At 39.8% G+C, this 26,868-nt stretch overlaps 1 protein-coding gene across 1 annotated transcript; it reads left to right on the top strand.

The window, feature by feature from the left end:
• ica1 (islet cell autoantigen 1) lies at window positions 1-23,016 on the top strand. Its single transcript, XM_084337035.1, has 13 exons — window positions 1-135; window positions 659-688; window positions 808-979; window positions 4,939-5,011; window positions 5,370-5,493; window positions 9,852-10,050; window positions 10,885-11,010; window positions 11,866-11,964; window positions 13,674-13,774; window positions 13,993-14,039; window positions 17,601-17,870; window positions 20,987-21,076; window positions 21,298-23,016. Exons 2-13 carry the CDS (start codon window positions 672-674, stop codon window positions 21,417-21,419), a joined length of 1,440 nt encoding a protein of 479 aa, XP_084193161.1. The 5' UTR covers window positions 1-135; window positions 659-671; the 3' UTR covers window positions 21,420-23,016.
• Window positions 23,017-26,868: the final 3,852 nt, after the last annotated feature.

The raw sequence follows: 26,868 nt of genomic DNA, 5'->3' as shown, positions 1-26,868 counted from the left end.
CAGAGAATGAGCAGCTGTGTACATACACACACTACAGTTGTACATCCTGTGGGCCTACACTAGGGTGCTATCATTATTGCACTATGGACCAACAATAATGGCATTTTATATATGGCGTGCTATCGACACAACAAGGTATGTAGATACCACATAGAACATTTAATATTTAACCTTCGCATTTGCCCGTACAGTGAATGTATCCCTGAATGTGTTTGTTCTGTTGCGGTGCGGCGGCGGGTGAAACACGGCGTTGCGTACAGACCGATTGTAACGAATGTACCTCTTCTGTGGTCTTATCTTGGCTGTTTTTATATTTTACAATGTGTTATGAAGCGCTTAGGTTATGTTCTGAGCGGCGTCGCGTCGCACAACATCTCCTGTATCTCGCTCTGACCAGAAGAGCTACAGACAGTAAGTCGTGACTGCAGCTGTCAAAAAGGCCATTTCCATTCTATTCCAAACAGGCTACTTGATGGACACTTGGATAACAGGTGGCGCTATAGTTTATTTCCTCAATAGTTTACCACTTCTGGGTATAATCTCTGACTGCAGTGTTTTGACATTCTCATTACATTTATAACCTAGGAAGTCTAGACACCGACACATTTTATAATATGATTTTCTTTGAAATCATCATATGATTCTGCTTTGCCCACAGGCAATCCTGAAAAATGGAGGGAGGAAATTAGTGAGTAGCCTATACCCCTGCACCCACACTCATTTGCAAGTTGATGAACCACCCCTATCCATAATTTACAGCTCATTCTAAGAAAGTAACAGTCATGGGTTAAATGTTTGTCATTACAGTGGTTACACCCGAGAGTATTTCGACCGCTTTATCCAAAGCCAAGACTCATCTGTGGTGAACAAGTTTCAGCAAAAGTACTGGAAGACCAAACAGACACTCATCAAGGTCACAGGAAAGAAAGAGGATGAACACGTGGTGGCGTCAGATGCAGACCTGGACGGCAAGCTGGAGGTGAGGAGGTTCAGGGTCAGACACAGTGGTCCAGTGGCTGGAAAGTTGCCCCCTGCAGCTAGAAAGAAAAGCGGTTACGGAAAAATATCTACTACATTTACATTTAGCTGACGCTTTTATCCAAATCGACTTACAAATTGTGTACAACAAGTCAGCAGGAGGGTACACCTCTGGCGCCTAAGAGGGAAGTGGTATTGTTTGTGTATAGCAGTGCAATTTGAGTGTATATTGAGACACAGTAACATAGTAGTATAGGCATAGTAGATGGTAGCATAGATCCAGTAGCATAGTACATAATATAAAGATAGTATGATTTCTTTATTCAGACATTGATAGAGTTTAGTCAACGGCAAAGATTGGGCAGGTTCCAGCTGTCCTGACTGTGTTGGGAATATAGGGTATATAGTAAATACCAGGATAAGAGGGTGTATAGTAAATACCAGGGTAAGAGGGTATATAGTAAATACCAGGGTAAGAGGGTGTATAGTAAATACCAGGGTAAGAGGGTATATAGTAAAAACCTTATACCAAGAGAATGGATAACATGTCAGAAATCAAAGCCAAGGGACTTGTGTAGAAACATGTTATTTATGGATTATCTCTCAAACTAATCAGTTAGAACTCATCAGTATCAATAAAGACATGGTATTGTGCATTGTTACATTCAATCCTAAATTGACTTGCCCTAGGCCTGAGCAGTCAGGAAAATATGGCTTGTTTTCTCCCGGTAGGCCTTGAATGTAAACAGGTGGACACAGGAAAACAGACAAGTATCCAAAAGTAACAATATTGATTCGCACAACTAATTTAAAGAACAAAGAATAATGGAGCTGGGTGCTCCAATCTCCATGGTTCAGGATATAATTAAAGTAAAGCACATGGTCAAAAATAGAACAGCAAAAAATTGTCAAAATTGTGGAAATGTTCAGAGCACAAAATGAAGGAGCACCTCTGGTGAGGTTCTGGAGACCAAGTGATGAGCGACTGACGAGAGACAGCTGCAGACTGCACTCTGGCCTGCTTACATAGGGCGTGGGCGTGATTACCAAACCTAGCCGCATTTCTGGCAGACGCTCTGATTGGCCGACGTCAGTTTCTACACTGGTTAAGCTTAGGCTACGTTTAGACGGAGAGAGTCTGAACAGAAACCCCAAAAGTCGTCTTACGGTTTCACTTTTAATTTTGCGTTTAGACTATCGTTTTGGGATGGAATTCTCCGTGCAGACGAGGCTGTAACGACTCCAGACGACTGAGCCCCGCTGTCACACGATTGGCGCATATGTCACATGACGTGCTGTGAAGACCCGCCCTACTCTGCCTCTGATTCGCAGACTGTGGGTGGGGAATGTGATTGGACCAAAGCAGAGTCACTCACAGACAGTGGGTCCAGTCACGCCACGGGACAGATTCTTGTGTATTTAAAAGTACTGCCAATGTAGCCTTCAGGTGATCGCCATGGATAGAATCAGACGTGCTTTGTTTACGCTTCTAGGCTACTGACGCATGCCTGTGATGTAAGCAGTACACGCGACGAGAGCCTTGACAACCCTTTCGTCATCGTTTTATGCGGTTTGACAGTTTAGATGAGAGCGCAAAGGCTTATCGTTTCTAGGAATTCCACCCTGGAAGGTAGTCTCACCTTTTTGCGGTTTCACCCCGTAAAAACGCTGTTTCCGTATAAACGAAAGGCACATCCGAAAAAATATTTTTGCGGATTCACCTGCTAGCGTTTCCGTCTAAACGGGGCCTTAGGCACTCTTCGAAGTTGGTTAGAGTTTGTCTTAGAGCGTGACGGCAAGTTCTTTCGACGGTTAAGCTTAGGCACTCTTTCGAAGTTGGTTAAGGTTAGAGTCATAGGCGGCGCGTATATTAAGGCTAGGGGGGGCTATGCCTACCCAGAATATTATGCTCGGAATCTTGAAATGTATATAATATATATGCGCAGGCTGTTGGCTATTGTGTGTGTCTTGTGCTGCAGCCGGCTCGCTGGCCGAGGTGTCAACGACGAAGGTGTCAATCGGTGGCAGCGTTTAACATTCCAGCTACAGGCAGTAACCAATCACGCATAGGCTCAGGTTAAATAATGTGGCCAATCAAATCATTCACATGATCATCCTGATCCCGCAGGCCTGGCAGAGTAAGCAAACATCTGTGTTCTGAATTTCAGCCCGCCGATCGCTTTGTAGAGAAGCGAGGAGAGGCATAACTAGCGATCACCTGAGGCTGTATGTTGTTTTATCTTGGCAAACAAGGGCTTGCTCTAAGAGGACATGATGAGAGTCCGAGTTCATCAAATCGTGGAAACTTTTTAGAGCTACTGTATGTACATTGTTTTCAAAGCATGATGAGATCTAAATTACGAAAAACTTTCACTTCATTGCAACTTGTGATTCAATTCTCACCAAGACGAAACGTCTCATTTATCTGCATTAAGGTAAGACAATGGTTCATATATTATTGGATGCCTTCATTTGAACACTTAATTTGCACTATATATAAATGAGTGGGGCTCGCTGTAGTATAGCCTAGTAGTGTGTGTGTGTATATGAAATCAGAACCTGGACAGTTTGCGTGCAACCAAAAATAAAAGGTCAAATTTTTCGCGCTGTGCGCAAGAGGGGCGTTCCCTATACAGCCTACCTAGACCGGGAGCCCACCCGCCGCCTATGGTTAGAGTTTGTCTTAGAGCATGGCGATAGAACGCCAGGTAGTTTGCAGGCTGTTTGACGTGGAAATGGGCAAAGACACAGCTCGTCACGCTATTGGGAGCACATGTCACATGACTAGAAACGTCTGCCAGAAATGCGGCTAGGTTTGGTAATCACGCAGGGCGGCGTGGTGCCACAATCGCCACACCTGTGTCAATTACAAAAGCAGCCATTTTAATGACAAGCAAAAAGACAACAGAAAGAAACAGTGTCAATCACAACCACCAATTAGTGACAACACACTCCAACCACAATGTGAATATGCACCACAGACAGTAAGTATTCCCTCCACCATGTGAAAGTATTACATAACATGCATCAACAAATATAGGGTCAGTGTTCAAAATGTGTCCTTACTCTAAATATATGATCAAATAGTAGAAAGAACGCACACCCAGTGAGCTAGAGCTGGGCGATATGGAAAAAAATCATATCGCGATAACGATATGATAATGTTATCATATTTCTCGATATCGATAATTATCGAATTGTTATAAGTATAATTTTTTTTTCTTTTTTCTTTTCTTTTTAACAACAGATGTATGTTTATTTTGCAGCAATTCTTTGTCATTGCCGCCATCTTTAGTGTTACATCCCCTCACACTCCAGTTCTCAGGCTGCAGCTGGTTTAAAAGCGAAAGTAAACCGGCTTCTCTGCTGGCTGTGGCTCCAGGGGAGTTGAACAGTTCTGGCTCTGCTAGTTTATTTTCGATCTTTTGGCGCTTTTTTGGTGGACAAACCACCGCACATGTGCACCGTGACTCGTGACTGGAGTCCAGTTCTGCTAGCACACATAGCCTACTGTGTACAGACGGTTCCAAACTGTATTTTAAATTAGAAAGCAAACAAAATAAATGGACAAGAGAAAAATAAATCTCAATTTGGTCAGTATTGTCATTTGCAAAGCCATTACTTTAAGTTGCAGGCAAGAAAGACAAGTCTGTCCACTGTCTCTGGTTTTAAAACTGCCCTGTTGCAGGCAAAAAAAAATAAAATTTAATTTCGATATTCGATATCGATTATTAAAATATATCGCAATATTTATCGTTATATCGCCCAGCCCTACAGTGAGCTGCTGACTATTGGGAGTGAAACTTATTAAAAATAGTTTATCATTTTGTATCAACTTGACTTAATCCTCTTTACCCTGTTGGGTAGATCTAAACATGGAACTCCTTTCCTCCTTTCTATGCAGAGATCCATGATGACATGGATGTTGCCTTGATGTTGTGTTTTCCTGTGGCTCTGTAGGTCTTCCATTCTGTCCAGAGAACATGCATGGAGCTGCTGAAGGTGATTGAGCAGTACCAGAGGAGAATCTGCTGTATGTTCATCTCTATGGCACATGGACTTCACATAGCTGAAACATTTCCACAACAAAACATAACATGTGAACATTATGTATTTAAAATTCAATTAAAGTGCATGATTGTATTGCGTTGGGGGATACCTTTTTAGTTGTTCTTCATCAGGTAGGCATCTTGTTATGTTGTGGGGGAGGAGGTTTCTATTGGCATTTAACTGGGGAGGGCATTATTAGCCTTGTTAGCATTCCCCATTCAAAACAATGGCTACTGCTAGGTGCAAGCTAGCTATTGGTATATGTTGGTCTAATGTGGAATGCTAAAAATATATATTTAGTTGTATAATATATTATAGCTGTATACATCTCCTCTACATAGTCCTGTCCCAAGAGGAGAATGAGCTGGGACGTTTCCTGCGCTCCCAGGGGTCCCAGGACAGGACGAGGGCTGGCAAGATCATGCAGGCCACAGGGAAGGCCCTTTGCTTCTCCTCACAGCAGAGGTAGGACACATACACAAGATGCTCACACTGATAGAGGAACACCATCCTCATGAGGTCCTCATCCAAGGAATACCATCCTCATCCAACTACTGAACCCTGCACATCGTGTTATTATCATTATTGATAGAGTATACACATGTCTCACCTGCCCAGTTGGCCAGACCCTCACCTTTTATTTCTATGTTTTCTCTTACCTTCTATCTGATATTTGTATTCTCTATTTTATTACCTTGCCTGTACCTCCCTGTGCTGTTATGACTGAATTTCCCCAAGGGGATTAATAAAGCAACGTCTTATCTTGTCTTATGAGACATCAAAGTAACTAGAACTGCAGGCACTGCAGATAGATGCAACACTTACCTTACAGCACATCAACCTGTAAACCAACTCCAGTCATGAATACTAAACAGACTTAGGAGACTCATTAAAATATTGTGTAGTCTGAGGAGACCTTGTGTCTACCCTGCTCATGTCCCCGCCTAGTGTCCCACCGGAATAAGACTTGTCGGTCGCCATCTTGGTTCTTACTAGTACCATATACATCAATGGTTGGACCTCGATTTGTACCACAGATCAATTTGGGAGGGAAACGGTGCAGGTCCTTGGCTGACTGTAAACCTGTCCACCAAGTTTGAGCCCTAATCAAATGAGAAATGCACAAGTTATCGCTGTTATGGACACCGACACAAAGACACACACACACACACACAAGAGTGGTCATTACAATATGCCCTTATGCTTCACATGCGGGTGTAATAATAAAGGTGTAGCACATATGATTCATACTGATTTACTGACTTAAATAATTAAGATATGTTAAATGTTGTTTATTTTCACCATCAGACATTTAGTTAATATACACATATAGTTCAAACAGGTTTCTAGTTAATATACACATATAGTTCAAACAGGTTTCTCAGCATCATTCCTTATTCCTCAGTCAACAAAATGTGTTACTACTCTGGTATGAGAGGAGAGCTGACGCCATTAACTTTACATTTAGCCAGGTTGCAGTTCAAGGCTACTGTGTAAATTAGGACTGATAGTTGTTTGAATAGTAATGGGTGATTTATTGGTGGCATTGATATAATCTGAATGCAAATGCATTCCAGCTTGAAATATGTTATAATAACTGATATGCCATTTTTGGTAGCCCTGGAGCAGCTATGTATTCAGTAACTTGCACAAAGACACTTCACAGACTCATTGCTGCTGTGGGGGTGGAATCTGTCAGCTTCTGGTTTGATTGATTGAAAACTTTATTAACAGATTGCAGAATGGGTACAATACAGTACAGCTCAATACTAACAACTGCTAAGAGGATGAAGACCAGAAAAATACTTTCATCTTGTTTACATAAGGGTCCTCCATTTTCAATTCATCAAGAGGTAATGGTTATGGTTGGACTGCTAGCCCCTACCAAAGTCGGTTCACATTTTAAACCTGGACTATGTCATTTCTTCATGAATATAAAGCACTTCTTTAGCAAGCTAAATGAGTTTGGCCAAGTTGGACTGAACAAGCAAAAACCTTGCCAACAGTGTACAATCTCTTCTGGTACCACCAATGCCGCAAAATCCATAAAGGGCTATGGTCCCATTCCTAGACTATAATGGGGACGACGCATAAGTAAAACTGTGCCCAAAGTTGCCCTTTTTTGGTTTCAGTTATCTGATGTTTAAACAAGGTGCAGTTACCTCTCACGGACACAGGGTGCCAGTCTTTCACAGTACAGCTTAAAAGGACCAGACCAGTCTAATTTTTACTTCTGACCATTACCAGAGATTGCCCCTGTCTTTAACAAATCTAGTGTTTGTAGGTGTATACAGTGTGTTTTAGCTGATATCAGCTTACCTTACTAAATGCTATTCAAACTGCCATCATGTTGAAAAGGAGTGGAAGATACTCCGAGACTTGAAAGTTGCTAGGCATATTTAACTCTGCCTTCTGAAAACCTGTACTGATGACTCTACTAGAAGCGCTGCATGTCAAACTTCTGCATCAGTTGGGTGCGCTTGATATTATTTGATTTGATGTTTTTTATTTTCGTGTCTTACATACAGGTGTATGCCTAGCCCATATGGGCTTACAAGACACATAACAATAAGTATATAATAATATACTTGACCAATTACTTGACAGATGACATTGACCAAGATGGCCACAAGAACAAGAAAATACAATAAAACGTAATATAACACAAGCTGTACGCAATGTATATAAACAAAGAAACAAGAGGAATTCAAATACAATTATATAGGATATAGTGTGTTTTGTCTCAAGTGCCATGCTTTCTCCAAAAATCATGCAAAACTGAAGATGTCCTCCACAAAAAAACAACTCAACCTACAACTCTCAGACTGCCAAAACAAATCCGGATTTACAATTTGAATTTTCTCAAATAAAGCCCTCAAAGCGGTGTACAAAGGGCAATAAAAAACAAAATATTCATCCTCCACCACTCCCAGATCACATAGAACTCCTGGTTGCTGTGCAAATTTGAATAGCTTGTAGTTGTATAGTAATACAGTATTTAAGAGTAATTCAGTAACGTTAGCAAATGTAAAGGTGCATTGATTTTCACAAGGGTGAATTATCTATGCCTAGCAATTTTCAAGTTTCATGAAGCATATTTTCAACCCTTTTCAATATCAATGGCAGAGTGAAAAGTAGGCTGAGATCCAAAACATACTATTTTTTTTATTTTTTTGAATGATATTTCCCCCCCTTCTTTTTCCGTTTTTCTCCCCTCCCAATGTTAGTCGTTAAGCCAATTCCCAATCCCCTTCCTGGTCGTTGCGCACTCTACCCTCTACCGTCGGTCTGGGAGGGCGGTGATTATCACATGCTTCCTCCGACACATACCAGCCCACCACTTTCTTTCACCTGGCAGCGCGGACTCTCACTGGGAGAGTGTAACGTGTGGAAGGTCACATTCTGGGTCACACTACCTCCCTCCAGATCCTTCCCTCGCTGTGCAGGCGCCCCGACCGAACTGTAGGAGTCGCTGTTTACAATGACCCGGACCCACCCACCGGCTTCCCTCCCGCTGACTCTGCCAATCGAGCCAGTATGACTCGGAGGCAACGCTGACAGCCGGATTCGATACCAGTGTCTCTTGCGTTGGTGACGAACGCTTAGTCCGCTGCGCCACCCAGCCGCCTCAAAACATACTCTTTATACACCTATAAACATATTGGTATGATATTTTAAAGATCCCCTCCAGATGGATTTTAAAGGAGAATATCACCCAAATGAAGAACTCTAATATGTTTTTTTACATGGCCTAGGAAAGTAAAATTAATATTTGTGAACATGAGCTACTCTCTCATGAAGCCAGAAACCAGAGAAGTAAGACTCACACTCACAAAGTCTGGAACTGCTCAATTGAGAATGAATGGGGGACTGATGTTGTGGTCAAACGGAACGTTTTGTTTTAGTTTTTATACCTATATTAGTAGTGCCATCAGTTCTGAAACAGAAAATGTACCTGTATACTCAGAACATTCCCCATGCTGCTCTGTATCATCTATACCATATTTTCCAAGTCATTGTCTGTAAAGCAGCTTCAGACTTTATACTTAATATTTGTGGACTGTCTTAGACCATGGGAATAACATGTATGAATTCTTAAATTGGGCGTAGTTCCCCTGTAAACCCCTAACATGTTCTATATTGAATAACAATTATTATTTCCCCCCACCAAATTGTTCAATAAACTACTGAAAATGGCTTAACAGCATATCTACACCTTTACCCTCATTGAGAATGCAAGGATCTATGAATATGTAAACTGGCAACAAAAACCCATTGATATTTATCAGAAGTTGGCAGCTTATATTCTTTCAAGACGCGTCAATACCAATAGCTTTCTGTGTATTCTGAAGCTAAAGGTGTCAAGTTACCACATATTGGACCATGAGAGGTTCAACCTATTAGTGACATCACACAGGTAACTCAGATTTCATGTGACATGTTCTGCACAAATAACAATCTGTATGGTCAAAGTCATGCCTCCAAGAGGAGTTAACCATAAATAACTATCTGTATACCGGTAGTCAAAGTCACGCCTTCAAGAGGAGTTAACTATAAATAACAATCTGTATGGTCAAAGTCATGCCTCCAAGAGGAGTTAACCATAAATAACGATCTGTATACCGGTAGTCAAAGTCACACCTTCAAGAGGAGTTAACTATAAATAAAAATCTGTATAGTCAAAGTCATGCCTTCAAGAGGAGTTAACCATAAATAACAATCTGTATAGTCAAAGTCACGCCTCCAAGAGGGGTTAACCATAAACAACATGCTTTTGAGTGGAGGGGATCTTCAAGTGGATGTTTTCCCTCCCTTCCCTACAGGATGTCTCTGCGGAGCCCTTTATGCCGCCTGTACCAGGAGGTGGAGACGTTCCGCTACCGGGCCATCTCAGACACATGGCTGACGGTGAACCGGATGGAACAGTCCAGGACAGAATACCGTGGAGCACTGCTCTGGATGAAGGACGTCTCCCAGGAACTGGACCCTGACACGCATAAGCAGATGGAGAAGTTCCGCAAGGTCTGGCCTCCACAGTCAAAATGTCCTCGCACTACTCCATTAGACCATCTAATAGGAGGATCCCAAGGAACCGGTTCCAAAATTATTCCAATTGGTTAAAAACCATGAATTGGAGTCTAGAAATCTAATTCTAGAAATTACTGCACTGATACTGAAGAATGAGTTTCAAGTTTCTTTATTAGTTATCATACAGAAGTACAGAATACTTTTATATAAAATGCTTCTTTCTGTTTTGCTCCAGAGATTGTAGATGAGTATAAAATAAGTATAGTATATAGTTTATTGGATTCTATTATATGTTGTACCACTGTATTGCACATCGTCGCGGGCAAGACCAGCCGCATTTCATTGTATACCTGTATGCCGTGACAATTAAAACTCTTTGACTTGACTAGTAAGTATAAAATGAGCCCCAAAATATATTATAGAGTATTTTGAGGCTGTTGGAATAATGTTTAACAAGGGAATTATAGGGATTGTTCACAGTTGGTTCATGTGGCATTTACTGGGCTGATAACGGAAGCCCTGGTCCACATTATGCAGTTGTTTGCCTGGACACCATGCATAGAATGATAAAACAGGACTTGCTATACTTGAAGATGTCAGTAGAGGGCACAATACACTTATCAAATAGTGCTGTTGTTAACTGCAGTGTAGCAACCACCAAGCATGCTTTGTTTCCTGTTGATTACACTTTGGATAGAACTTGCACTAACATGTGTAACCGTGTATTACAACACATGTCTATTCACCAGTCACTGTAACCTACATGGTAGAACAGCGTGATGACCTTCTCTTCAGTTGAGCAATGTTTCCAATCTCTCACCGTGCCAGGTTCAAGCCCAGGTACGCACCACCAAAACAAGCTTTGACAAACTGAAGAATGATGTGTGCCAAAAAGTTGATTTGCTGGGGGCCAGTCGCTGTAACCTCCTGTCCCATGTCTTAACTACATACCAGGTAGGTCAATCACAGCGGAACCTCCTGTCTCGCTGTAACCTGTAAGTGGTATTTTCTTTGTTAAAATAAGAGCTCTACATTCGGATAGGCATCACTGACAGTGTTTTGGTCAGTAACATGGGTCTCACACTCCCTTCTCACAACCAGGAGAGAAAACTCCACACTGCAAAATGGTCTGACAAACATAAGAGATACAAACTAGTTTTAAGCAAATGTGTTTGAAATTAGTCAAATAATCTGCCAGCCAATTTGGCTTGGCAAGATTTCTTGAAATAAGTAAAAACATCTAGGGTTCTCTCTCCTGATTGGATAAAGTGGGAAGGGATACCATCAAATCTATTTTGTATTTACTGCAGAGCGGAGCGACTGGGAGACCCATTTTTACTGACAGTGATGCCTGTAAGAATGTAGAGCTACCCAACACTTATTTTAACAAACAAATACCACTTACAGCACCTTTACTTACCATACCAGGTAGGGTACAGCAGAAATTCAACCTCCTGAGCTTGTCTTAACTGCATACCAGGTAGGACTACAGCACAAATTCCAGAAGGTGTTTACTTGACACAGTTGATTGAGTTTAATTGGGAGTGTTTTCCATAGCCCCAAAACATGGCGTTAAGCCAGGGAGCAACACAAGCGTAAAAAGGAATGAAACAATACAAAGTACTGAATGGGGGCTTCAAAGGAATCATGTTTGTTCTATACAGGCTATCAAGCTACTGGAGGAAGCATTGTTCTCCAGCGCTGAAAACACCCAAAGGAAACATACAGTATGAACAGATAATTAGTATCACAAGTCCAGACAGATGCACAGTATTAACTGCATGGCGTTTACTATCCTCTTTATTCCAGACAACACTCTTGCACTTCTGGGAGAAGACCTCTCACACTATGGCTGCCATTCACGAGAGCTTCAAGGGCTGTCAGCATTACGAGTTCTCTACACTGAAGGTCAGAGAGCATGGACTTTTCAACCCTTTCACTACCACACTATAGAAGGTTAACCCTTTCATTGCCACACTATAGACGGTTAACCCTTTCACTACCACACTATAGAAGGTTAACTACAGACTGCAGTGTGGTAGTGAAAGGTTAACCTTACAGTATGTAGTGATTGATTGATTGAAACGTTTATTAACAGATTGCAGAATGGGTACAGTACAGTACAGCTCAATACATACAATTGTTAAGGGGATGCAGACCAGAGAGACTTTTGTCTTGTTTACATCAGGGTCCCCCATTTTCAATTCATCATAACATATATGACACACACACGACATACAGATAGACAGTACTGCTACATCTATACATTTATGACATACCAGATTTGCAAATACAGTACTGTTTGTGATACAAAAAGTGTCCAAAAAGAGTGTACCGGTATACACATTTGACGTAGAAACTGTACATTGGAGGAGGTTGGGTAGGTGGGTTGGGTGGGTGGGGGGCTGTACATTGGAGGTGGGTTGGGTAGGGGGGGTGGGGGACACTGTACACTGTACATTGGAATACTGACAAAGCCATACTTGGTCATTTACTGTACAACTGGGTTAGGACATTTGTAGGGGCCAGTTTCGAATTGCAGTCCCCCGTAGGTGTTCTTTGAGAGTGTTTTTGAAAGTGGGTAGTGATTTCACATTCCTTTACAGCTTTGGGTAGGGCGTTCCACATTGATGTGGCATAATTGCGAAACGTGTTTAGTCCCTTGTTTGAGCCGAATCTGGGTTTAACATGATTTGTGGAGCTCCCTCTGGTGTTGTGATCGTGGTATTCACTGACCTTTGGGAAGTATTTTGACATGTACATGGGTACCTTGGTCGTGTAGTGTATCTTGTAGACCAGGCCCATTGCAAGTTGCTGTACTCTGTCGTCTACTCTAAGCCATCCTAGGTTGTCAAAGTGGGCAGGGGTGAGGTGGGTTCTAGGAGTCAGGTCAAGCAGTAGTCTGACTAGTTTGTTTTGAGATGTTTGTAATTTGTTTTTTAGTGCCTTTGAGGTGCTTTGGTACCATGAGGTGCAAGCATAGTCGTAGTACCCTTGAATGAGTGCTCCTGCCAGAGTCTTCAGGGTATTCTTGTTTACCAGAGAGGAGATCCGGTACAAGAATCGAGTTCGTTGGTTGACTTTTTTTATTACATTGGATGCCATTTTGTCACAGGAAAGATTAGCCTCTAGGATGGAACCCAGGTAGGTAATTTCATCTTTCCTTGTGACAAACACCCTGACATCTTTTAAATCGGCCCTCAAAACTCACCTTTTCAATCTTGCTTTTGACCTCTAATTCTGTCAGTTTTATTTTATTTTATTTTGTCATGTATTATTTTGTTCTGTTTTTTGTTTTGCCATAGTTTGTCTCTCCTGCCCATGTAAAGCGTCTTTGAGCACCTGGAAAAGCGCTATATAAAATAGATGTATTATTATTATTATTATTATTATTAATATTGTCACCCACTGTAACTGAGAAGCCGTCGGTCTTGCTGAGTTTGTTATTTGAACCGAAGAGAATGGTGTGGTAGTGAACGTGTTAACCCTTTGTAGTGTGGTAGTGAAAGGGTTAATAGTTGAGTCTTGTGAATACTGTAGATCTGTGTCATTGTCAGAAGTACAGTAGGCCCATAACTTGAGAGTTGGCCCGAACAGAGTCTTGTCTATTCCTACAGAGCCTTCAAGACCCCATGGACAAGCTGGCAAGGAAGAAAGGGAAGAAGAAAACCAAAGCAAAGAGAGACGTTGGGGAGAAACCTGAGATCACAGATGGCCAGTGAGTAGAATCTAAAAAAGTGTCTAATCTAGATAATACTGTCGGCATTACAACGCTTCTTATCATTGTTATCTAGAAACCGCTAACCTTGAATGAACCTAAACACAAGCGGGACTCCCATGCACCTGTTGACACACACAGTCAGTATCTGTCAATGATTATTCTTACATTTAGGAGCCTAATGTAATACTCTTATTATTTTCCATATTTACCTATAGACTCATCTCACTGGATAATGAAAATACCAATGAAGACTTCACAGAAGGTGAGAGGACAGCATTATGAAATTTGTACAGATATTCAAAAATGTTTGTATGATAATAAATGTTTGTCACAATAATTTGTAGATGAAACTGAGTGATATAGATAACACATAATGAAAGATCTCTCATACAAGACGGAATGATGGTTTAAAGAATTTCTATTTAGCTTCCAACTGTACTTTGCATTAGGGATGTCACGTTGCGCCGGTTTCAGGGTCAGCCAAATCAGAAATCTGGCATAGATCATTCATTCATTAATCACAACTAAAGTTAATCTCTGTTATGAGGTATATAAAAAGATTAGCACTACACAACCTAATGGAACTGAATAGAAAATATTCTATTTGTCTGTATAATTTGATAGCATTACCCATTACCAGTCAAAAGTTTGAGTACACCTGCAAAAGCAGTATTTTTCCATGATTGCTTTAAACTGTATAAACTTGTCTATAGATGCTTAATATTTCATTATAGGATATGTGCACTTATACCTGTGCAGATAATCACAAGTTAATGGCATTATATATTTGAATTAGTGCTGTCAGGCGATTAAAAAAATTAATCTAATTAATTACAGGATTTGTAATTAATTAATCACATTTTAATCTCATAACCATTTTAGGCCTGATATTCTATATTCTATAATCATATTATTGATGGCAGAATTGAGTACTGTATCTACAAAACCTTCTGTTTTTTTTTTTTTTTTTTTTTTATCTTTCTTCCCCTCCTTTTTCCCGATTTTTCTCCCATCCCACCCTTCCTGGTTGTTGCGTACTTTCCCCTACTGTTGGTCCGGGAGACCGGAGACTGTCACATGCTTTCCTCCGATGCATGTGCAGCCTGGGGCAGGCCAACCTGGCCGTGCAGGTTCTCACCGGGGAGAGTGTAGCGTGTGGGAGGCCACACTATCTCTCCTCAGTTCCAACCCTCGCTGAGCAGGCGCCCCGACCGAACTGTAGGGGTCGCTGTCCACAACGCCCAGGACCCACCCTTCAGCTTTCCCACCCCCTGATACAGCCAATTGTATCAGTGTGAGAGGCCAGCCAAGCTGATAGCAACGCCGGGAGCTGGATTCGAACAGGCGAATCCTAGTGTCTCCCGGTGTTGGTGACGAACGTAATCTCCGTGCGCCACCTGCCCCCCCCAAAACCTTCTGTTTAATCATCTTCCATTTATTCATTTGCTTAGATTTTTCAGGTCTGGTAAATTTTAGCATGGTGTTATTCACAGTCAAAGATAAAAAAAAAATTGATTGATATTCTCATTTGGTTCATTACAATTTACTCAAGCTTTGTAACAGACACAGTATTTCTGACACTGGGAATACATTCCCAGAGATCCATAGATGTCCCTAGAATCAGATACCAAGAACATGCAAATGAACCATATTAAAAAAAAAGTCTGTAAATGTGTATTCTACGTTCTTATGGAATTAATGAGATAAAAAAATATTTAAATATATATATATATTTTTTTTTACTTAATTTTGAGTTAATTTTCATAACGCGATAATTTGTTGTGTAATTAATCAATCTAATTAACGCGATAAACTGACAGCCCTAATTTGAGTAGGTTATTTTAGAAGAATTAGGTCTAAATCACACATCGCTGCTGGCGGTACAAAACCTCATAACTCCATTTAAATATATATATTTTTTTAATATAAATCAACTCCGTAGATCATCCTCCATATGTGTGTGTGGGTTTTACAAAGTTTAAACAATGGGAAAGCATTCAACCGATCATCTGTCTAAACCTCCTAACTCTATTCGCCCTCAAATCTGTGTTTGTTTTTTTCATCTGCTGAAAAGTTGGGTTTTTGGAGTTATGAGGTTTTGTCCCGCCACAGCGACATGCATTATACCGTGATAACTGTGAAGTTTTACTTATCATACCAGAAACTCATATTGTGACATCCATACTTGGCACATAAGGTTATTTAGCTAGTTTTGTCTAACCTCCAGAACATTTGTTCGAGGTGAGATTTAGATAATCCACAATACAAAGGAGGATTAGATTAAAATGTATTGTCATTATACAGCACAAGTACAGGGTTTGCATCCAAGTGCAAATGTAATGGTAAAGTGCAATAGTAATATACAATGTACATGTGATTAAACTGGGTATAAAATATATAAATGAGTACTAATGATGATTAGTAATAGTGCTAATCAGATGTATGTACAGAGTTTTAGTATTAATATGTACAGTGATACAGGTATAAAGACACTGGTAATAAGTCATACTGGCCAGCAGCGGAACTAGTAAAAGTAGGTAAGGGATATGTACATCTTGGGTCAGAAGATGTCATTGATTGAAATTGCTTTCCCATAGTGTAAAGAGTGAACATTATTCATTATATGGTGAATTCTGGTACATCGCAGAGTAATGGCATACATGTAAAGGAAACTATACACGAAGACATGTCTTGTTATGCAAATGCTATATGCAAAACAGAAAGACCTCAATATTGTTTATTAATTATGGGGTATTCTTTCATTCATTCATCTTTTGCATCCATCTATTGCAGTAGGCAGACCAAAGCAATTTCTGGACAAATATTTCAAGACACAGACTTAAGTAGACAAACAACAGGTCAGGGACAGCACTTGTCTGATTGATTGATTGATTGATTGATTGAACATTTTATTAACAGATTGCAGAATGGGTACAATACAGTACAGCTCAATACACACAATTGTTAAGGGGATGCAGACCAGAGAAAGACTTGCGTCTTGTTTACATCAGGGTCCCCCATTTCTCTGTGGTCTCTGTGCCAACATTGTAAAAATCACAACATGTTTGACAAAAAAATATTCCAGTCCACATTTCACTTCTCACCCATGCAGCCGGAGTACCAGAGTTCATTCAGGGGGCTCTGAGCCCCACGGATCATGAGTTCTACTGTATACACGTTAGATCTATACACTTATCGATTTTTTTCGAATGGTGATCAGGAATTGGAATATACCAGTTGGATACCAGCTGATGTCGGCTAAGTAATCTATGTTATCAGTGTTAGGATAATCAGACTAGTTTTCATGAAGATGTAAGCTTTTTTGTGATATGTGCTCCAGCTGTTTCACTGTAAAATCCACAAGGAAATGAAAGCAGCTATTATCAGCGTGCGCCTCGAACGTGCATGCGTGCACGTGTACTATTGATCATCTAGCGTTTATTTGAAAACGATTCATAAATAGGCCGACAAATATCAACGTTCTGGAATATTCCAGTAAAAGGCGATTATCACAGAATGGGCTGTTTTTCACCTCAAAACGGGTGCTTTTCAAAATGCTCTCAAAGGGAAATGAAGCGATAAAAAACCAATCTGCCTTGACAACACTGACTGGAAAATGATTATTTGATAAGCGACGGGCAGATTAGACACATAGCCATAATTTAAAACATAGATTAGGCGATATTAACGTTAACATTGGCACCGATGGTGGCATTCAAGCACTAAGTCGTGCGCCCCCTGGTGGCACTGAAAGTGTTAAAAACCCTGTTGATCTCCACTGCCCAACACTTTTAATAACACAAGATCTGATTGGTCACTCTAGGGACTGAAGATCTTCTCTCAGCCTATCCGGAGCAGGAGGGCGGGGAGAGCGACAGCATGGCTCTCCTGAATGAGATCCTGGGAGGCATGTCCCTGGAGGAAGGCGAGTTCTCGCAGGAGTGGAGGGAGGTGTTTGGGGGGGAGGTGGAGGAGGGGACAGTTACAGGTAGCGGAAGAGCAGTGGAGCCCCAACCAGAAGAGAACTCCTCCTTCTTTCTACCATCTCAGTTACTGGATCACAAACTCAACAACCTACAGTCTTCCCTTTCAGGTTAGAGGTCAACTTGTGTGTGTGCGTGTGTCCGTCCGTCCGTCCGTCCGTCCGTCTGTCCTGGGATAAGTGTGCCAAAATGTTCTTGGACCCATCAAGATAAATAAATATTTCTATGATACAAACAATATCATGGAGTTTCCCCACCATTAAATAGACCTCCAGCTCAAGTTCAAGTTTGTTTTTATTTGTCATGTGTATAAGGTACATGTACATTACAGTGAAATGCTTGGTTCTGTATGAGCCCCTGAGAATGTGCTTCATAGTGTAAAAAAGTAAGTAAAAGAGGAATTAAGGAATTAAAAAGGAAGACTTTTTTTAAATACTTGCAATTGAGAAGTTTAATTTCCCCTCAGCAAAACCATTCACTGGTAATTCCTACACTTTCATCCTTAGAAAAAATTATCAAATCATCAAGAACTGCAATAGCAAAGGCTTGATATCACTGTTCTATAACTGCCTTGTATATGGTTCAGAGGAGACGTCAATACCTAGACTGGAGGCATGGAGGCTGGACTTGGGAGAGGAGATCTCAAACGAGGACTGGAACAGAGCGTGCGAGGAGGCTCAGACACAGACAGCCAACACTAGCTTAAAAATACTTCAATACAAATGGCTGATGCAGACTTGTATAACTCCAGTCAAACTGAATAAATATAACCGCAATACACCAGACAGTTGCTTTAAATGTACCGAGGCTCGGGGAACTTTTATACACTGTATTTGGGAATGTGACAAAATCAAGAAGTTCTGGGGGGAGGTGGTGAATAAAATCAAAGATGTCTTGTCAGTAGGGATGCTCGATATTGGCTTTTTTACCGATACCGATATTCCGATATTGTCCAACTCTTAATTTCGATACCGATACCGATATCAACCGATACCGATATATGCAGGGTTTCCCCCCAAAAAAACGGAATAATTTCAGGTAATTAATAATTTCACTGGATGCATTCAAAAGGCTTTCTAAATGTAAGCATTATCTGTGCAAAATATGATAATTAAAAAAGTTAAAATTAACATTACATATCTCTTGTTGTTGAATTAAACCAACATGCATACTTTTGACAATAAATAAAATAAGAATTGGTTCTTACTTGCTTGCCTGGGTAAATAAAGGTTAAATAAATGTAAAAAAAAAAAAAAAATTCGATACCGATATTTTCCGATATCACATTTTACTGCCGATATCGGCCGATAATATCGGACATCCCTACTTGTCAGTGAATATCCCATTAGACTCCAATTATATTGCTACACCTATATCCAGTAAATCTCAACCTGAGAACCAAACAACACAAATTTATTGACTTTGCTATACTGCAGGCAAAAAGAACAATAGCTTTCAATTGGAAGAAATTTGACGCACCCACAATCGGTGCTTGGATTAAGAACATGGCACAATGCATGTCAATGGAGAGAATAACATATATCCTCAGGAACAAAATTAGAGGTTTATGAGGATATATGGAAACCATTTAATGAATATCTGAGAAGGGAAGATATAGGAGGGCTTCTATAGGATGAGTCCCCCCGTCAGTTGACCCCGGGGAAGAGCGGAGGCACGCCATTGAAGGTGTTTTAAAGATGTCATTTATTATTATTGCATATATTTTTTTCACTTATTTTGATCTATGTATGAGTTACCATATCTTACTAAAAGTAAGCTTAAAAAAGAACTACAGATCCTGTAGTCTATAGTATCCATGTGTATTTGTGTAGGGGGGGGGGGATTTTTTTTGTGTAGTTATCCTATACAGGTTTAAGAGGGGGGGGGGGGTTGTGTAGTTATCCTATATAGGTTTAAGAGGGGAGGTCGCTTATAAGCCCTTGGTTTTTTTTTACCTTTCCTGCACATTTGAACTGTTCTTCTTTTTACTTATTTTATTCCAGAATGTATGTTTGTAAGTGCGAATAACAATAAACAAATAAACAAAAAGGGGAGGGGGGAGGGGATATGTGGGTATACTTGTGTACACTTGTGGAGAAAAGGAACTAAAAATAATTGACGGCAATGAAAACCTGACTTTTGGGGTAAAACCCCCAAAAAAAAAGTAAAAAAGTAAAAGACTATACAATATACCGGTACAACCTACGTACAATGAAGTCAAAATGCAGACAATGACCTCTTCTGTCTCAGCTGTCCTCTTCCCTGTAATAAAGCAGGCACAAACATATCAAACCGATTCATCATTAGCTTAATTAAATTCAGCAATGTGGTCAGCTAAATATGACAGGAAATTAAATAATTAAGACTGCTGCTTCCACAGCTTTTCTATGAATGAGTGGTTAAATTTTTTTTATTTTTATAAACCAAGCGACCAACTAAGTAGAGCTATTTTTTCCATTATGCCCAACTGTTTCCACACAGGGAGAAGAGTGGCCTTGAAATGATTTGTCAAAAAGCCACAGCTGTATAAGTAATAGAAAGGGGCTATTAACATGGCAGTTAGATTTGCTTACCCACACCAATCCTTTTCCATTTTATCCTGCCCTCGACTGCCAGCACCTCATTATGGTTTTGTTGTTTTGTCTATTTTCAGCTGCAAGGCTGCGGATAGTACACGGCTATAAAGCCATATGTAAATTATAACAATGTCTCTCTTTCACAAGAAACTCTTGTCAGATGGATGGACTGTAAGTGTTGGGAGTTGAATACAAGGAAATCACTAATTAGCGTGAAGTCATTTCCAAATGACTTTACACTACAATGGGCTTGCCTTGCAGTCTCTAAATACCTGTTATAAACCTCAAAATAATTGTTTATAAAACTTCAGATTTATCTGGTACTGATTCACTTCAGAGACAACCATGTCATCAAATTGAGATTTCAAGAGCATAGAAATACAATTCAAGCAACCTTCCTACAAACAAACAAGACAACATTTCAATTGGTGCTTATTGAACTAATAATATAGTTTTAATCAATCATTATGAATGGTAAATGTGATTTAGCGATGATGGATTGTTTTGATTATCACACCATATTCGTGTCTATTAAATTACGTCTGTCCACACTCGTTTTCTGTGGGAAAGTGTAATGATTTATGTCTGGAATCATGCTTTAGCGTGTTAAGTGTCTCGTTGATTATGCTAAATTTTTATCTACATTTCAGATTGGGCCAGGAGCATACCACAGCCGGTTTCCCAGGCAACAGAACAATCATCTGGAGCCAATCAGAACCCCTCTAGGCCAGCAGAGAAAGGTAGGAATAGGCCAAACGAGTAAAACATATGAAAAGATTTGAGAAGAAAAGGCTGTAACTCATAAAAAGCTGTGCTTCCAGCTAAAGCCTGTGTTTATGGCTGCTTGCGAAGTACTTGTGGGGTACAAATAACCATGAATAACCCTAGGTTCTCAGTCAAGCAAGAGCCATGAGCCTATTCCAACTTCACTGTGGTTTTCCTTTGGTAACTGATTTTGCAGAGACTGCAGAGAACCCCAAAGACCTCTCAGCCTGGTTCAACCTGTTTGCTGACCTGGACCCCCTCTCCAACCCAGACGCAGTGGGCAGAACTGATAAAGAGCATGAACTTCACAATGCATAGTCCTGCCTCAACACCACAGCGGTATCAATTCATGTTGACTAAAGGTAACAGTCAACAAACCATGATCAGTTCTCTCTAGGCTTTTCCATTTTGAGAAAAGCAACAATTACGTCTCTACTCTCTAGGACCAGGTGTCTGTTATTTCACTGGGGTTAAACATTTTCATTTTCACACAAATATGTCAATACGAGTTCTGAATAGTCCACCTCCAACAGCCTTGTCAATCAGTAGTCACCACAAACAACTGTTATTTGTGATTGCAAACAGCCACAAATATTTACAGAAAAACATGACCATGGGCTCAGAAAGAAAAATTATCATATATAATAATATAATATATTTTTAGACCAGGTTCTCAAGAGTTGAGTGATGGATAGGATACTCCGGGCAGCCAGAATGTTATTTTTTTCTTTTTACAGTTCATTAACTCATGTGGTTACTGTATGTGCGAGAATTCCACAAAACTTAAGTCTTATTGTTAAGTCTTAATAAATCCAGTCAAATTTAGATTTGCTTGGTAAGAAAGTCAATGGTCTTCTGGTGAACTCTTTGTTAGCATTACGTTGCTATGTGAAGGAGTACAGTAGAACTCTTGGTTGGCATTACGTTGCTATGTGAAGGAGTACAGTAAATATATCTTGCAACCAAAGGATGCTTCATGCACAAAGTAGCAAGTTAGTCTTGTTAAGAGTTATGATTTCTCATTAGTCATTTTATTGATACATAATTGTGATACCCTACTGAATACATTTGAAAAGTGTGATGTCAAGTTTATGTTGAAGGGTATATTCAGTACATATCATCCTTTTAGCATGTTGCATGTCTTACATTTTAGGTTATGCAGTATAATTGTGATTGTCCGCACGTTTAAAATATTGTGAAACAATTCATCAATTTATTTCATAAGTTGCATGTGTAATTGTTTTATTATGGGCATTCATGGGTACACTTAACATAGGTTATAGCCTATACGCAGTTTCAGGTACAATAGATTGTTTGCTGGTTACAAAGTTACCGTAGATACCGTAGCTAATTTAACTGTGTACTGTGTAGGCGTAGGAAATGCCTAGGGTTTGGTAATAATAAAAAATAGTCATCATCATAGTTTCTCTTAATCCTGATTATAATGCTGCATATGTATATAGAGTAAATATAAATGCCTTAATCCAATTGACCATATTCACAGGGTGGCCATTTTGCACTTACGGCATGCTCAGGTTTAAGTTTGTTTATTTATTTTTTACCCAGGGACAGTGCACATCCTGTTAACACTTTGATTGCCACGCAGTATGCCCATCCTTATGCCCAGTCTGCCAGCACTGTAACCCTATGGAGCCGTTTACCTTCTTTGCAGGGCTATAATATTTTAAATTTTTTTGCTATATCGACATTACTATGGCCCATTCAACATCGGGCATCTATTGTTCCGGATGTGGGAACGTTATATTTTTCCATTCATACATTGTTGTGTTAATACCGTCGAGAATATAAGTGTTTTTGCTGCTGTAATTCCAAAAACGCGAGTTATAGGCCCTGAAGCATGATATATTATCGATTGGCGTTTCTTTCCTATACACGCTATATTAAAAAATTCAAATGTATAAGATCGGTATACATTCTGCTTCATGCGTGAAGGAAAGGGGGGGGGGGGGGGGGTCGTTTATAATTCCTTGATAGTCAGTAACGGCTTTATTTAGTATGGGTTGATATGTTGAGCAGATGGATTGCCGTGAAATGAATAAACAATCGGGCTGAAAATAACGTTATATTCCTCTTACCGTTCGCCGATGAGACTGGAGGAAAAATATTCCAATTATTTGACGTCGATCTGCTAGATCCATTTCCCGTTTGTATGACGCAATAAACGCCGAAATCATATTGATTATTGCGTTTCGAAAGCGATCCGATGCACTCAAGTGTTTGTCTGGATCCACGTAACAAGATATTACTGCCGGAGGGATTTCCTCGATGCACCAGCGCCATTTCCGGTTTGGCTTGGAGTGTAACTCGCCCGATCATCCACCAGGCGGCGGTATTGAGGATGAATTATGAATGCCATGGCAATTCTTTTTTATTGATCCCAAAAACGTGTTTATTCGTTGTTGGCGTTCAACGCATGGCGGGCAATAACGAATTTATCACGTTGTTGGCGTCCTATGTGTTAAGCTGTAAGGTCCCCCAATTGGGGGGACCCTGCTTTTCTTTATCATAAATCGATCAATAGAGACCGTATTAGACCCCCAATTATCATATAATGGGGTATCATTGGAAAGCCACACTCATTGGCTACAACCCTGTCTAAATATGTTTGTAATCGCCAAATTATTGACTGAGCTAGAGCCCCGGGAGTCGGGGGTGGTAATGTGTACTTTGGCGCACATATCGGCATGTAACTCGAGAACCGCTCAACAGATTGTCACCTGAAAGGGCAATCGAAATGCACACCCAAGCCGCTAGAGGTTAGCAAAGTGGCGCGGCGCGAATCGTCCTCATGTTGTGTTTTTTTCAAATGTAGCCAAGAGTAAAGACCTTAACCCTATCAAAACGGCAGTCAAAGTGTATATTTTCATTTTTACCAATGTTTTATACGATTTACAGAAAATAAGAATTTATCGAAGAAAATGCTAATTATATCTCATCGTAAAACCGTGAGGAAATGACTAAATCCAGATTTAACACTGCTATTGGAAAGAGGAACCTTTTCCCTATCCATAGATGTATGATTTGGTAATATAAGGTCAAGTTCAAGGTAAAATATGAATTTATTAAAATGATTATCATTTATTACTGTATCTACAAATCCTTCTGTTTAATCATCTTCCCTTTATTCATTTGCTTAGATTTGTGTACACTTGATCTCAAGAAGGTGGTGAATGAGCTCAGTGACCAAGCTCGGTTCCAGCACAATTGTAACATGGTGTTCACCGGCACAGATGCAAAGAAATATCATGATTTATATTCTCCTTTTTTTTCATTACAATTTACTCAAGCCTAGTAACAGACACAATATTTCTGACACTGGGAATACATACCCCCAGGTCCCTAGATGTTCCTAAATACCAGGAACATGCAAATTGACCTTGTAGAAGTGGAGCAATCTTCCATTTACTTAGGCATGTACCTTTTAGGTGAAACTTCTGAAAATAGGGCTACAGCTTAACGGGTTTTAATGAACATCTTCAGTTTCCACATCAATGTAAATGTGCCAGATTTGAGCTAATTAGCTAGTTTCCATCTGTAGTCCCTGCCTACCATGCATGTCTTTATGGTGTGGGAGGAAACTGGAGTACCCAGAGGAAACCCATGCGAACACAGGGAGAAGATGTAAACTCCACACAGAAAGGCCCCCTGCTGGGGTTCAAACCCGGGACCTTCTTGCTAACCACTGTGCCACCCAGGAATCCCAACCAGAGTATGACATAAGAGCAAATTGGCCGCTGTGTGAATTATGGTCAATGACCAGTGAGAGACTATATAGACGTGATAATTATAATTTTATTTTTGCGTTTGATTTTCTTGTGACCGACTAGTGCAAAACAACTTACTGTAATCTATTCAATGTACAAGCCATGTGACTAAAATTGTTTTGTTGATGCGTATATGATCATAGCCAAATGTATGGGTTGCCTTACCTTCCTCTCATGCTGTTAACAATATTGGTGTCAAAGGCCTTTGAAAAGATTACATATCTATACAAATACATTGTTGTTTACTTTATTGAAAAATAAAAACACAAGATCTACATAAAAATAAAACATGTATTACACAGTTGAAATTAAATATTAGTGGCATACATGGCAAACATTGCTTAACTGCACTGCACAATGAGCATGTGAATAAAATGTGAGTTAGTATGATTCAAACTCTTGGAGCCGTGAGAAGAACAAACTGATGATTCATCTTAGTTTGTGTTGCATATTCTAGTTGTGTTCTGTGTGCGAGTGACTGTCGAGACTGGAGTTGTTTTTGGATGAGAAACTATTCACTTAATTTTCTCTTTCAAGGTTGGCCTGATCTATTTGTATCACTTTATAAAAAAGATTTTTTAATGATAATCAATTTCTGTAGATAAGAGATTAACTACAAACGATCCTGTTATCAAGCATTTCATGTACATTAGTGTAGCTGAACAAAAACTAATTCCACACTCAATATGATTTGTTTTAACTCGTGAATTAATCTACAGTTAAACGGCGATTATCATCCCACTTAGAAGGAAGTGCTTAGTCTTGGTTAATTATTGTAGAGCGAGTGTCCATGTGTTTTTGAACAACACACACACCAACATTGTGTTTCTGGTACAGATTCATCTTAAAGAGGTGTCCCTACCAACTTGTGGGCCTTTCATTGTTTTACAATGTACTTTGGTATGAATTTAGAAGTGGTCAACGCAGACCACACATCTAAACGGGTTGATGATTTGGGAGGGTGGAGTGTACTGCAGCACACTGTAGGACTGCCCTCTTTGTTTATGAGTTGACTAATCAGTCATTAGGATCTTAGTCCACTAAGATCTATATTTTTTTATTTGACGTACAGTATAATTTCTCACGTATTTATTAAATCAATTACCACAGAACAGTGTTACCCATGACTGTCACAGATAACATGATCGGTATGTGAGGGGGGAAAAGGTCCAAACTTTCAGAAATACTCAATTTAAAGGGGCACTTCACCAAAAACAACAATGCTGATTTATTTATGCACCTAATCTCATACATGTACAAAAACTTTAAATGGTTTCGCACACATTAATTTAGTTTGAGAGTAACAGAGTTTGAATATGGCCACCAGTGATGTCGTTGGGGACATTGAATCCATGTGTTGTTAATTACAGCACCATGAAATGGTGAAAAAATAGCAATACTGCTACCTTATCATTTCATTGAGTTATAATTAACACAATTCACGATTCAACATCCCAGATAATATCACTGATGGCCATATTCAAACTAATTACTCTCAATAACTAGGGATGTCCGATATTATCGGCCGATATCAGCAGTAAAATGTGATATCGGAAAATATCGGTATCCGTTTAAAAACAAAAAAAAACAATAACAATATTTGTTATATATATATCCAGTGAAATTATTAGTTACCTGAAATTATTCAGTTTTTTTGACTGGGAAACCCTGCATATATCGGTTGATATCGGTATCGGAAATTAAGAGTTGGACAATATCGGAATATCGGTATCGGTAAAAAAGCCAATATCGAGCATCCCTATCAATAACTGTCTAACACTAAATGTGTGCAAACCTTGAAAGTTTTTGGAAGTGTGAAATGTGCAAAATAAATCAGCATTGTTGTGCCCCTTTAAATTCTACATGATTGCTTAATTCTTTTTTAAGATGTCTTCAAATGGGCTATTCAATAAATCAAATCTATTAGTTAACAAAGTACTACAGCTATTACATCATCTTTAACCACAACGTTTATACTGGCA

This window comes from Notolepis coatsorum (assembly GCF_963971535.1).
Source record: "Notolepis coatsorum genome assembly, chromosome: 19".
In the NCBI taxonomy this organism is placed as follows: Eukaryota; Metazoa; Chordata; class Actinopteri; order Aulopiformes; family Paralepididae; genus Notolepis; species Notolepis coatsorum.
This window is presented reverse-complemented; position numbering and strand designations above follow the sequence as displayed.

Bases quoted from the DNA above. Each gene is read 5' to 3' on its own strand.
- ica1 (XM_084337035.1), top strand. The intron at 10,051-10,884 runs GTCTGGCCTCCA...TCACCGTGCCAG, and splicing joins AGATGGAGAAGTTCCGCAAG to GTTCAAGCCCAGGTACGCAC. The intron at 21,077-21,297 runs GTAGGAATAGGC...CTGATTTTGCAG, and splicing joins CTCTAGGCCAGCAGAGAAAG to AGACTGCAGAGAACCCCAAA.